This window comes from Catharus ustulatus, chromosome 7, assembly GCF_009819885.2.
Source record: "Catharus ustulatus isolate bCatUst1 chromosome 7, bCatUst1.pri.v2, whole genome shotgun sequence".
Lineage (NCBI taxonomy): Eukaryota > Metazoa > Chordata > Aves > Passeriformes > Turdidae > Catharus > Catharus ustulatus.
In genome coordinates, this window is record NC_046227.1 from 13,765,311 (window position 1) to 13,779,417 (window position 14,107).

General features: G+C 35.3%; 1 protein-coding gene across 2 annotated transcripts in view; it reads left to right on the forward strand.

The window, feature by feature from the left end:
* RAPH1 (Ras association (RalGDS/AF-6) and pleckstrin homology domains 1) overlaps positions 1-14,107 on the forward strand; it is an 86,843-nt gene that overhangs the window by 59,097 nt on the left and 13,639 nt on the right. For both annotated transcript variants that reach the window (XM_033064492.2, XM_033064493.1), the window contains 8 exons: positions 2,530-2,607; positions 3,917-4,076; positions 6,203-6,324; positions 7,999-8,064; positions 9,494-9,637; positions 10,853-10,963; positions 12,792-12,890; positions 13,497-13,617. In XM_033064492.2, coding sequence (XP_032920383.1) covers positions 2,530-2,607; positions 3,917-4,076; positions 6,203-6,324; positions 7,999-8,064; positions 9,494-9,637; positions 10,853-10,963; positions 12,792-12,890; positions 13,497-13,617 — 901 coding nt within the window. The remainder of the gene's footprint in view (positions 1-2,529; positions 2,608-3,916; positions 4,077-6,202; positions 6,325-7,998; positions 8,065-9,493; positions 9,638-10,852; positions 10,964-12,791; positions 12,891-13,496; positions 13,618-14,107) is intronic.

Here is a 14,107-nt window from a genome sequence, read left to right on the forward strand (position 1 = left end):
TTTATTGAGAAATCAAAATACATAGTTCTTCCTCCTTCTCCCATGAGACATTGCTTGCCGCATCAGCAATGATGCAGCAGTGCCTTGAGCTTGGTTTATTCCTGCTCAAAATAGCTTAAAATCTTTGACTACTGTATGCTTTCAGAAATGTTGAATGCTTGCTTTCTTTTCCTTGCTGTGTTTTCCAGTTAGTAAATTCAGACCTCTTTTTATAATTTTTTTCTTGTTGAAACCAGTTCTTACTTTGATAATTGTAATTCTGTTTTGATTTGGGTTTTTTTAATTTAAACTGATTATGTTAAACTCTAATAAAGCATAAGGAATCCTGATCTCTGGACTCATGTTAAATTGAGTAGGAAATGAAAAGTAATTGGTACACATTAAAATAGTAAGTCCTTAAAATCTTCTTTGGTTTACGTATTTATCTGTTTTCAGAAGTATTTTAGGGAATGATGGATTATAAACTTTGAGGTCACCAAGAATATTTTAGCTGTATTGACACGGGCATATGAGAGGCCACAGCTGCTTGTTGCTTGCCCTGGAGTTGTTGCCTGTGCCCTGTGACAGTGCTTTGCACTGGTGTACAATGAAATGGGCTGGAAAACTGTGCTGAATGGGTTAATGAGCAGCTTCTTTAAACTATTAATTACAGTTTCTCCAAATGCATGATAAGTCTTTTGCTTTTACTGATTTCATGATGAACAGGTGCATAGCATCACTTCTAGAAACTTCCATGTCAGTCTTAGAATCCCTGAACAAGCTGAGTTGGAAGTGACCCACAAGGATCACTGAGTCCAGCTACTGGCCCTGCACAGGACATCCCCAAGAGTCACCCATGTGCCTGAGAGCATTGTCCAAATGCTCCTTGGCCTCTGTCAGGCTTGGTGCTGTGAAGCCTCATTTTTTAGTAATGATTTATTTCTGCACATTGAAATTGTTAATCTTAATGAATAGGAAAAATAAGTGATTCTTGCTATCCTGGCATGGTTTGTTTTTCAAAGAATGCTAATCTGATTTAACCTTTCTAAGCTATAGGACACCATTGCTATTGTGCATAAAAAGCCATAGTTCCTTGTAGACTAGTAAAAGCAATGTTCCTGAGTAATTCAGTGCCCAGATAAGGTTTCAGGCTCACATTATTTCTGCTCGTGTCAATTTACTGGTTCATTTTATTGAAAAGAATTATGTTTCTCACAAGGCAGCATGCTGCTCTGTCCAGCTGATATTTTTTCTGGTGCACAGGATGGCCACAGATATGAAGAATCAAAACCTACTGAGAATGCAATAAATAACAAGGGAATGTTCTTTAGCAGTTGGTATGAATATTAGTAATTTATTGAGAAGTCAAAAACGTAATCTCTGTGGATTTCAGAATAGCTGAATCTTGACTTTAGCAAGAAAAGCAACCATCTAAACACATGGTAAAGAAACTATGAATTACATTCATAGAAGAAAGCAATAGAGAACTAAATGTTTATAGCATGCTGAATGTTGTGATGGGATGTGGTACTTTGGCTCTGGGAAAAATATTAATTATTCATTTTTAAGGATACTGAATATTTTGGAAGGGATTTGTGTGGTTTTTAATAGACTTGCTTGTGCTGGAAATTTTAAAGTAATTATGATGCTTTTATTTAATAATCACATTGAAGATCTGCAGTTTAAGATTTTGAAAATCTGAAAACTGCGTATTTCATTTTTAAAACAGTGATTGCATTTTAGCTGCATGTTTTAAATGCAATTTCAGCAGAAATATCTATAATCTCCAGAATTTAAAAATCTTTATTACTAGTAATAAAAAGACAGATGTTTTTGTAGCATCAGCAAATAGATTTAAGCTCCCTGAATTTTTAATGTATTTCCAATTGTAATAAAAATAGATTATGTAGTAGAGCAAAAAAATGCTTATTTACCTTGTGTCTTATAATACTGTAAATAATGAGAAACACTGTTTGGATTTAGTAAAGACAAAACAAGTGTTCAAACCTCTTATTGCAAATTGATTTAACAGTTTAAAATCTTTCAAACTAATGCATGTAGTATGGAATCCTAGTTATCAGATTTGTTCCCATACTTTCTGTGTGCTGTTAAATTTGGATAGTTCTTGGCATGCTATCTGTGTTTTATGTTGATCAGCCAAAAATCTATTGAGTGTACTCCATTGTATGTTGCTGTTTAATATGTATTGTCTGACCTCTGACTGTAAATATACAATATGCTGAAATATTTGATAGCATAAGGCTATTTACAGTACAGGAGAACAGAGAAATGCCAAATGTCTATACAAAATATGTACCTCCAGTATGTTCCTTTGAACTTAATGGCAGTTGTATCTCTAAATATTAGAGAGGAATACTTTTTGTCTTAAAAAGTAATAGTTTTCATCATCACTAAGAAATAGTTGGAGATTTATACATGAGCAAATCAGCATTTTAGTTCATATTTTAAAGCATGGTAGCCTCAAACTTAAACCCACTGAAACCTGACTGAAGTTTGTGTTAACTGAAATTGTGTGTTGTGTCCCCCTAGGAGGAGCAGGCTGCTAAACTGAAAGCTGAGAAAATTAGGGTTGCATTAGAGAAGATTAAAGAAGCACAAGTGAAAAAGGTAAGTTAGTTATAACAATTCATAAGGTCCTTATTTTCATTTTTTTAACCTGGAAAATGCGGCAAACTTCATTTGTATATATTATCCTTAAGTTGCCCTTTATGAAATAGGAACACTGTAGTGTTCTAATCTTCAATGGTAATGTGCTTTCCCATCTAGACTGGACCGAATCGGGAGAATCCTAGGATATGGAATAACATTGTTTTTCTTAAGGAATAGCTTGTTTTTCAGCTAGTACTCATTGGGAAGATTTTACCAACTTCTATCCAGAAATGAAATGAAGGTTCAGCCTCCTGAGATTGTTGATTCTGTGCCTGTTTTCTTCACAGCCTCTTCTGCACAAGCCTTTTCCCCTTATGCATAGCAGGACTTGCCAGTGCTAAATGGAAGAGAAGTATTCCAGACTAAAGACAGAGATTACCAAATGGAGAAAGTTTACTGCCATTACTTCATGTACTCTCATATAGAGTTGCCTTAAAATTTTTATTTTTATTTTATGACTGGAGTTTTTTAGTGACTTAAAATACTTTTTTCATTAATTGTTTGTAGATCAAAAGCTGAAAAACTGTCTTGACTGGAAGATAGGAATTAACAAGGCAACCAGTGTACTACAGCTAGTAGGTTTTATCTTATCCAGCTGAACAACATGTAAAAATGGAAATAATAATGATTTGCAACAAGAATCTGTTGTCTTAAGTATTTTGATTGGTTTAAAAAATTGCTGGATTTTTGTTTCTGGACAGTGACATCTTTAAAAAGCCTATGAAAAACCATTGTGTTCTAAAAGCAGATTTTTTCACGCTACTGCTTCATATTCCCAGAAAAGTAGGGTTTAGTATTGCTATATTGTTTACATGATAACCATTTTTAGAAAATACTATAGAAAGTGGGCAGAAAGCTTAAACTGCACATCTGAATTCTGATTCTTTGTAAGCTTATGCAGAGCTCTGTATCTACGTTTGTTCCACCCAGATATTGTCTGAAAGAAACTCAATTATCAGAACAGGAATACTTCGACAGGAATGATGTTTTTTCCTTTTTAACACACAACTGAAGGACTTTCTCATTGTGTTGGAAAGACCTTTATATTTACTTTCTTGTGCTGAAGGAGAGCAATATCTTGTTAAGTGTCTGTGATACAAATATCTAGCCATCATTTATTACTTCTTACATTTTGAGGGAGTGTTTGAATTGAATTTTTACTACTGCAAGAAAACCTTAGAAGAATAGACAAGATCTTAGAAACTTTACTTTTATTTGAAATGGTAGATTAATCTTCTTTTTGTTTTCTTAATTTTCTTCTTAACAGTTGGTGATCAGAGTCCATATGTCTGACGATAGCTCAAAAACAATGATGGTGGATGAGAGGCAAACAGTGAGACAAGTATTAGACAATCTGATGGACAAATCACATTGTGGCTACAGTTTAGACTGGTCATTGGTGGAAACCATCTCTGAATTGCAAATGGGTAAGTAATAATTATAAGCATTTCTAATTCTTATTTTTTGATGCAGCAGTAGTCTGACTCTCAGAACGATTTAAATACTTGTCTTCATAATGTTCATCATCCCAGTCATTAATGTAGTAAATGCTAATTAATGTAATAAAGCTCATGATTGACTTTGTTTCAGAATGATCTGAAAATTACTTCTTTTATGTTAAAAGCACGGCTACATTCTGTGGTGTGATATATAAATCTTACTAGTGTGGTCACTGAGCCTCTTGGTTTTGGTGTGTTCTTCACAGACACATCTGTGCTTCTTTCTTCTTGTAGATAGTATTTTGAACTGATCCTAATAACTCCTATTGTATAAAGCTATCTGCATTTTTCCCTGTTAAATATTTTAATGCAATTAGTAGTATTCCTCTAAAAGCAGTTAAGGCTTCTTTGCACATACCACATTGTTTATTTAGCCAAAAGATATAGCACCTTAATGGAAAATAAGGGGAATGGGTAAGGTCTCTTATCTATTGACTTTGATTAAAGAAATTCACAGAACTGAAGCCAAATGCCTTGATGTCAAATTACAATGGAAGTTATTGTTTCCTCTCTCTTTTAGTGAAACCTTGTATATTATAAATAGTGTTGCATGCCAAATGGTTGTTAAGGGCTGACAGGGTCTTATTTGAATTTTCTACCTATCACATAAAAACTAACATCTTACTAGGCTCAAAAAAGTTTAGGCTCAAAGTTTAATAAACTATGTTCTTTCAATGAGAGTTGATATGTTTTGAAAGCTATCCAGTTTCACTAATGAAACCTTAGTGAAATGGAAACTGTTGTATCATGGTCATCTGAAGCTTTTTTGTTTTATTCTTCTGTTAGGTAATGACTTTTTTACTTTACTGGGAGACACTGTAGCTGTGTTGTTACAGAGCTTGATGGAAGTAATGAATTGTAACTTAGAAGCTTCTTAGAAAGAACTCAGAGACTGCAGTAATGTGTAGCCATCTGACACTCCCTGCAGATGACATTTTGTTGCATTCACACTAAGATGTTGAGATGTCATCTGTCACCTGAGTCCTCATTAGCAATAGCTTCTAGGTTGTGATCAGCCGTATGCACACTGTAAGAATGTGGGGAAATTGATTTTGTGGGAAAAAAATCATGTTCTGCTTTCAAGTGCAATTGAAAGGTCAAGCAGGTCCCAGAGGATTCTGAAAAAATTAATTTCCTGAAATGCCACTGTGTGGCCTATATGAAGAAGAAACAAATTGTAAAGAGCTAGATTCTACTTAAGTGTGTTTAAAAGGATGAGAAAGTTGGTCAAGTGGTTTCCTAAAAATTTCTTCTTATTTATTTTGCAATGAGACTTTTCAGCTATTTTCAACCATTTCAGTAATTTTTCCTGTTTTTCTTTAGTCTCTTCTATTCTGTCTATTTTCAGTATTCTGAAGTGTTATACTAGTGCACTAGTGGTAACTTTTTCAATGGAGAGTCAAAGCTCAGAGCTTTGACTGAGAACCAAAGTTCTCAGAAGCTGTTGATACATCATTTATTGAGCAGCAGAGATCATAGGAAGTAGACAGTGTCAGTTTTCAGACTTCTTTACAACACCCCTACTAGCCATAGGTATTCTGCATTTCAGAAGCATCTTGTTTTCCTTCTGATCATTGCCCACTACTTTTTGATACTTTATGAGTGAGATAGTCATTCAACACAAATTTTGTGTTGAGAAAGCTGCCTGATCCATTCCTCTGGGAATTGTGTAGACCAGATAACATATAAATGCGATTACCTTGTTTGTGCTCATAAACTTTGAAATGTTATCCTTTGAATGCAGTGTTCCTGTGCAATGGTAGGCCTTCTCAGATAAAATAAATAAAAACCATTTCATATGTTGATGGAACTATAAGCTTGAAGATACGGGAAGTCCGTGTTGAGTGACTGGATGTAAAAAAATTAAACCAGGCATATCTGGAAGTGGACTAAGTTCTTTTAGTCTCTTAGCATAAACTTCTTCCCCACTGTAGTAGATCTTGAACTCTTGTTTTCTCTACATATATGCCTTGTCTCTTAGAAATACTAAAGATTAGTTTCTATCACCAAATGTGACAGATTCCAATGTATTTGCTCACTTGTTATTGCTGCAGAAAGGATCTTCGAAGATCATGAAAATTTAGTTGAAAATCTGTTGAACTGGACAAGAGATAGTCAAAACAAACTAATGTTTGTGGAACGTATAGAGAAATACGCACTTTTCAAGAACCCACAGGTAAGCCTGAGATCCGTGCTGAATGTGTGTGTAGCTGACTGCAAGCTCTTACTTACTTGGTAGCAATTAATTTCCATACTTTCATTTTGGTGCTTGTGTATGTGTTAAAATGCCAGGCAACTTTACACTTTAGCACTATGTACGTCCACAGTGTTATTGGCACAAAGTCAATCCCCAAGAGACAACGATGATCTGAAGCAATCTGTTTTCTAATGTGTTTGTAAGTAGTTCTAACGCACATGAAGGCAGGCAGTTTCCAGGGATTTACACCCATGCTTAGTGCTGCTCAATTATGTAAATATGCAAGAAAGGTGTTGACAGATACGCTAATAGTAATGTCTCTCCACTGTGCATTCTTACATTGCTGGCAAGAAGGGGAAGAAAGGAAAGAGGGAAATCTGAGAATAGCTACTCCATGATCAGATGGCAAGTGAAGAGAAGAGAGTGTGTGTCCCCTCCTGTGGAAGTTGGGACCTGCCTATTTTCACCTGTGTTTCCTGCTCCCTAGATGAGAAACCAAAGGCCCCTCTTCCTCTCAAATAGCGTCAAAGATATCTCTTCTCTCGAATGGTAGCTACAGACTTGGTATCTGGCAACACTTCAGTATTCTCGGGGAGTGGAGGAAAGGAAACAGAAAAGCAGAAGATGGCTCTTGGAAGAATTTGCATTGAAAATTCACTTGATCGTTGTCTGTAGTATCATTTGATCTCTGTCTTAACTCTTAGCTAATTTATTCCCTTTTGAGTTGATAGATTATCAACTAGATAATCTAGATAGATTATCTGTATGGCATCTATTGCTAATTTACTGGATTTCAACTGTATCAGTTTTACATGTTCACTCTATGGGACATCAGTTTACTTGATTTTATTTATTTTTAAGCAAGAACTAAAAACCAAGTCTTATGCAAGTGCTTTGCACTGAAGTACCAAAACTCTACATTCTTTTTTAAAGTTTGGAGATTATAGGTTTACTATCAGTATATATAGTAGGTTCTGTCATAGGTGTGATGTACCAGTATAAACCAAATATTTCTCCTTGATTTAAAATATTGAACTGACAAAACTTTGTGAATATTTGGGGTTTTTTTCCAGTATTAGAGTTAGGGGTTAGGAAAATGTTTTTCATTGTTCCAGTCTTTTCCAAACTGAGTAAGAGTAAAATACTTATTAAATAAGATATGGTCCTGTGCATAATTTGGTTCCTTTTAAGAAGTTGACAAGTATTTTATTTAGTAATTCTTTATGAAAACAAATATTTATATTCAGCAAAACTCAGGTGAAAATGTGGAAAGAAGTATATTGCTTCTGTGTCTGCTTCTTTGAAAACAGAAATAATGACAGTATGTAAGAGATCTCTAGTGGGTTTTTATATTTTTATTGTGGTATTTACAAGTTCATAGTATTTTTATTTCTGGATGCATTGTAGCAGAGAGCTGTTTGATCCATGGAAAGGCAGGATGATGTTGTTATGAGGCCGTTAGGTAAGAGTATGGACTGATTGATATTTCTGGTAAAGATGATTATAAGTTACTTCAATACATTATTTAGCAGTCTGACAGTTTCAGTTAGTCTACAAAGCTTTATTCTAATTGCTACACAAAAGTTAACAAGAAATCCCATTTGGCTTGATTTTAGAATGCCTATGGAAATATTAAATTTCCTTTTGTTACAGAACTATCTTCTGGGGAAGAAAGAAACCTCTGAGATGGCAGACAGAAATAAAGAGGTGCTTCTAGAGGTAAGAATGTCAAACCAAAAAGGATACAATGGTCATTTTGCAGCTTGAAGACAAATTGCAAAAGGTTAAGGTGATTAAAATTGGTGGACAAACCTGAATGCAATTCTGGAAGACTGTGAATGGAATATGTTATATTTGAGATAAATGGCTGTTTTAATATAACTTTGTTTCAGATGCGATCAGTTAAAAAAAAGTTTCTGTATTTAGTTTAGTATCTAAAATACCATACACAATGATAATCAAATTGAGGTTGCCTGTAGGTATGGCTAAAACCATTAATTTCAAATTTAAATTTGCAGAACTGTCGCCTGGCTTTTTTTGACCTGTGATGGTAGAGAATTTTTACTGCACTTTCCAAATTTTTGTTTCTACAGAATTCCAGAGCATGGGTCTGGAGACTGGTCTAAGTTAATATTTCAAAATTTGATAACAAGTGAAGTAGTAAATTTTTTCAATTACATTTCAAAATAAAAAATCCAAATATTTAGTTTTAATAAATACATGACAGAAAACTAGTTATTATCAAGCACATTAATCAGTGTACAGAAATAAGGGCACAAAAGCGTGGCACAAATAAAGCAAACAGTAAATTATAGCCTTCATAAGCTGAAAATGAAATATTTTAGTGATATGGCTGAAGTGCCATAGGTTCCAGATAGATTTCCAGAATAATGATTAGGATTTATTTAGTTGCTCAAAAGTAAATATTTGGGGTATTTAATTTTGGATTAAAATTAAAACAGTTTGATTTACAAGTAGCATATGCATGTTATTAGTACATTGGTAGTATGGGTTTTAATAAGTGTTTGTATGTATACTGTGGATAGAAAGAAATAGCCACAACATGCAGAGAATTGTAATTCAGCTTAATTCTTTCTGCCTTCTGGGATTATTCATAAGCCTCTGGGCTGTACATTTATCTGGAGTGTATTTAAAGCATTTGGTTTTCTCTAGTTCTTTATAAATAGAACCTTAGCAGAAGTTGCAGAGTTGTGGGCAGTTAGTAGCAGTGAAGTACTTCTGGAATGAATGGCACTGTGTCTGATGGATGCACAGTTAGGTTTGTGTGTGCTTATACATATGAGGCTATATGGGGTGACCTTATAAGGACCTTGTGACCTTAAAGCTGCTAAAGCCTTTAGCTAAAGCTAAAGGATCTATTACTGAGAAGCAGTGGTTAGAAAATCTTTACAGTAACTGCTAATATTTTTTTGTCATTGTTGCACTGACCAAATGCCCAGACATCCCATCATGTTTCTCTGAATTACCTTATTGCTTCTATGATTAATCTGCAGTTCATATCTCATGTGAAAAAAGAGCTGTCCTTGTTACGAGTGCATTCCTTGGATAAAGAATTTCAGTCATTCAAAACAAACCACTGCATGCTCTCTGTTCTGTCTGTTTCCCAAACCACTGTGTTTATTGGCAGGAATGCTTCTGTGGAAGTTCTGTAACTGTGCCAGAGATTGAGGGAGTTTTGTGGCTGAAAGAGGATGGTAAGAAATCTTGGAAGAAACGTTACTTCCTTCTTCGGGCTTCTGGAATCTACTATGTCCCTAAGGGGAAGGCAAAGGTATGCTTTAAAGCAATTGCACTGAATTCTTTTTTGGTGTTAAACAGTGCACACAAGAGTTGGCTTTAAGAGTTGGCTTTAAGTTTTGGCTTAGCTGTGCCTTTCCAAGTGCCACATCCCTTAATTAAAAGGCTGGCTTTATCATGGAAATATTGTGAGAATTTTTGTGGCAGCACTTGATGTGAAGGGTTTAACCCCAGTTTAAAAATACAAGAGTACAGGAGTCTGCTTCTTGAGTTAGCTTAGGGTTAGGTGTTCAGAAGTACTTGAGGAAAAGCTTTTGGTGAAGCTAAGAAGCTGGTCTTTGCTCAAGCAGAATTCAGATGGAGGACCAAATGGCTCTGCAAATGTCAATCATGAAGTATCAGACCAGCTCCACAGTCTGCATAATTTCATTGTGTTTAGTTCATATAGATGGGATTCTTTTTGGACCAATTGGTGCTACATTTTTTGAACCTGGTAAATGTAATTCCATTTCTTCCGGAATTACTGCTTCTTCAAAACTTAACTGCTGTTCTCTGTATCAGTAATGTAAATTAAGTAGAAAGCCACTACAAATACAGTACAGCTTCAGGGCTGAACTTCTGTGAGTTTAAGTTATCCATCATCAGTCTTGACAGCATCAGATGATTCCCAGTACAGGAAGTCCCCTCCCACACATCTGGGAACAAAGAGGAAATCTCTATCAACACAACAGCTTCTTTTAGAGCTGAATGCATGTCAGATGTTCTTTCCATAATGTTTTGCTTCATTAAAACAATCTGTATGCAAGTAGCCTGTTGAAATTCTTTGCCCTACACTCACTGCCAAACATCTTTAGAATTCTACTCAGTCACACTGGAATTTGGACACCTTGATTATTACCAAGGTGAAATGTAACCAGCAGCTGATAACTTCTTGATCAATCAATCATACTTTCTCCTGATACCTGCTCTGAGTAAACATCAGTAGTTCAGTGTAAAATATTGTCAAAGGCAAAATACAGACAAAACACAAAAACCAGACTGAATTCAGTTAAAAATGAAGGTGTGATGAAAGAGTTTATGCATAGCTGTATCTCCTCCTTGTGTTGGTAGTTTTTGAATCAGATTGAAACTAATATATGACTTTAACTTAATCTTATATTAGTATTGATCATAGCATTAGACTGATTGTGTCAATGTGTGTGGATTTTTATGAAGATGCTTTGTAAATGACTGGTTTTGTATTTCCTAGGTCTCCCGGGATCTTGTGTGCTTTCTACAGCTGGACCACGTCAGTGTTTACTATGGGCAGGACTATCGGAACAAATACAAGGCACCCACAGACTATTGTTTAGTGCTAAAGGTAATGCTGCAGCAGTTGGCTACACCTTGAATACACTCTTAGTTGTTCTGAACCATCAGCTCCTTGTCATTTCATTTTCCTCTAGTTCTTGTATACAGTGTGAACAGTTGGTGAACAATTGTTGCCTGTTCTCTGTGCTGGTCATGACTTCATAAACCTTTTCATATTACCCTGAATTGTTTTATTTCCAGACTGATGAGTGACAGTCTATTTAATTGTTCATTATACTCTAAAACATACACTAAAGTCTTTTTTCCATTTGGCAACTCTATACCCTACAGATATTTAGGTCCAAAAAGATAATACCCCTTGAAATGCCAAATCCAGGGAGTTATCTTCTCAATGTACGTCCAGAGTAGTGCAGAAATTGATATTAAAGATTCGAGTCTAGCCTTTGTAGACCAACCTGATGGAAAAGGGATGCTGTAAAGGAGGCATCTTCTAAATATGAAGGACAGGTAGAAAGAATAAGTAGCAAAAACTGTTATAAAACCAGTGGCCTGATCTTAAACGGATCTAATGACTGGAGTGCATCAAGTTATTTTAATTGCATCAACGCATCTAGTTTCTGTTGACTCCCACATAGTGTTCAGAATGGTGTCAGTTCCTGCAAGATAGCTGAGTACCAAGCTATTTTAGAACAGGCTTTCACACTGTGTTCACAGCAAGTAACGTGTTTTCATGGATTTTAAATGGTGCCGGTAACAAGAGACGGTTATAGTTGCACTTTTCCCCTCCCTGCTCTGGAGTTACATGTCAGTACATTGGACCATTTACTGTGCCAGGAGTGTCCACTGCCTGAAAAAGGATTTCATTTTCCAGTGGACGGACAACAAGTCTTTGAGCCCACTGAGGAGACACTGAATATTAACTATGGGACACATTAGTGGAGAATGTACACAGCTGAAACCAGAAGTATTTTCCATGTTCTTAAAGGTCATGAAATGCAAACAAAAATGTCAATATTCAGAGCTATGTATAAATTCCTTGAAGTAAATTGATTTTTTTTCTACTTACACATCACTTCTGTCTACATCATTTGGACAGGTTAATAGTATGTTATTTTTTCAGACTTTTTGACCACACAAAATAGATTTAAAAAAGAAAAAGATTATTGCTATTCTGAGCATAAAATTTAATGGTAACATTAATGAAGACACAAAAATGTGTAGAAATTGTTCCTCATTAAATTAGTGGGGTAGTTTTAGTTGGGTAGCTTACACCAAGTGAAGCTGTATTTTTTGTGGAGCTGACAAGTCACCAAATTGTTGCATTTAGCAGGATTCAGTTCTGCCTTCATTGGTTCTTATCAGGGTTCTTACATCAATGTTTTCAGTTAGTACAAATGTATAGAAACCACACAGTTTTTAAAACAGAAATAAGAGTTTTGTGCCACTTCCTAGCTTAGTAAGCCTTTGTATCTCCTTTGCAAATGGCAAAGGTGAATGGCAAATACAAACTGAAGGCCCAGTTCTCTACTGACATCCAGACTGGATTTCTCTTTACCTTCACTCCTTTATTTATATCAAAACTTAGTGTGCTTAAGTTAGGTGTTAGCTGTGCTATTGCTAAATGTAACATTTGTGTGCTAGTATATAAAGTTAACTCCTTGGTCTTAGATGTCAGATTTCTGAGAAGTTCTTTTATTTCTATATAACCAAATTTTTTTTTTAATAAGTCCAGGAAGAAGCTGTCTTGTTAGTGAAGTAATTGTATTTGCTTCTATAGACTCTTTTTTAATACAGCATTAGGTTTATAGGTATAACCTCAAGAAATAAATGCTTTCCTATCTACAAAAACATTGATGAGAGTGCACAATTTTTTGCAGCATCCTCAGATCCAGAAGAAGTCGCAGTATATCAAATATCTTTGCTGTGATGATGTAAGAACTCTACACCAGTGGATCAATGGCATCCGCATTGCTAAGGTAACCCCCAGGCAGTCTTACACTGTTGTCATGAGTAGTTGTCATCACCTGCTTAAAACCATTTACAGTTACTTAGCAAAATACATGGTAAATCTAATGTCCCTCTCTTTAACTATTCTGAACATGAACTCTAAAATAGTTTTGCATTTTTTATTCCTTAGCAAAATTATTAGGCTTTGTTATAATAGTTCAGTAATTGGGCCTTTTCTTGTTTCTACTGCACCTCTATCACATGACACAATTCTGACTTGCATCATGGATAGATTTTAGCCAGCTCCTTTCAGATTTTAAAAAAGAAGGCTTATGAAAAAAGAGAATTTAGAAAATAGAGTTGATTTCCAAGATCCTCAGCTTGTCTTAGTTTATTCACTGGGCCGTTTCTTGCTTGACACTGTCTCTTCTACCATAAATAAATTGGTTTTTGTTCTTTCAGCAATTCACTAATACTATTAATATTGCCTGAACTCCTTAACATAGAGCCTGTGCTGCTTTGGGGGGACTGGCAGGAGGAAAGATGTAGTAGAGAAGCCAGAGGTAGAGCTCAACAGTCTGAAAAGAGTGGACAGCCTATATAGAGTGGTTAAACTTGTTTGTCATTTTGTTTAGTATGGGAAGCAGCTATACATGAACTATCAGGAAGCATTGAAGAGAACAGAATCAGCATATGACTGGACCTCCTTGTCTAGCTCCAGTATCAAGTCAGGATCCAGCTCATCTAGTTTGCCAGGTAACAATGTGATCTATCTCATAATACAAAGATTCAATTGCCTTTGTTATCATCTCATGCCTGGGTGCCTCAAGAGAGACTATTGCAGGAAATGGACTGTTTCTCCAAAGTCTATTATGCTGTGTTTAGTCTAAAACATAGACTTTATCTATAACATTCATCTGTATATGTAAACACAAACAGGTAAAAACCTATTTTGCCATATTACTTGCAGGGATGTATGTATTTGAAATATGCAGCACTTTCTTGTTCACCTCCAGAAACCAATGTTTTTCTTATACGGAGAGGAGGAATCATCATTTCAAATTCCTGAAGCCTCTGTGTTCATCTATTTGAAAAATCAAATTTATATTGTAATGATGCATGGAATATATACATGTATTTCTTAAACTGCTTTCTGGACTGAAATATTTGAAACTGGAAAATGAGAAATAGCCTTTGCCCAAATGCAAAGATCCAAACAATCTTTTTAGAGAAAACTTTGAAAATA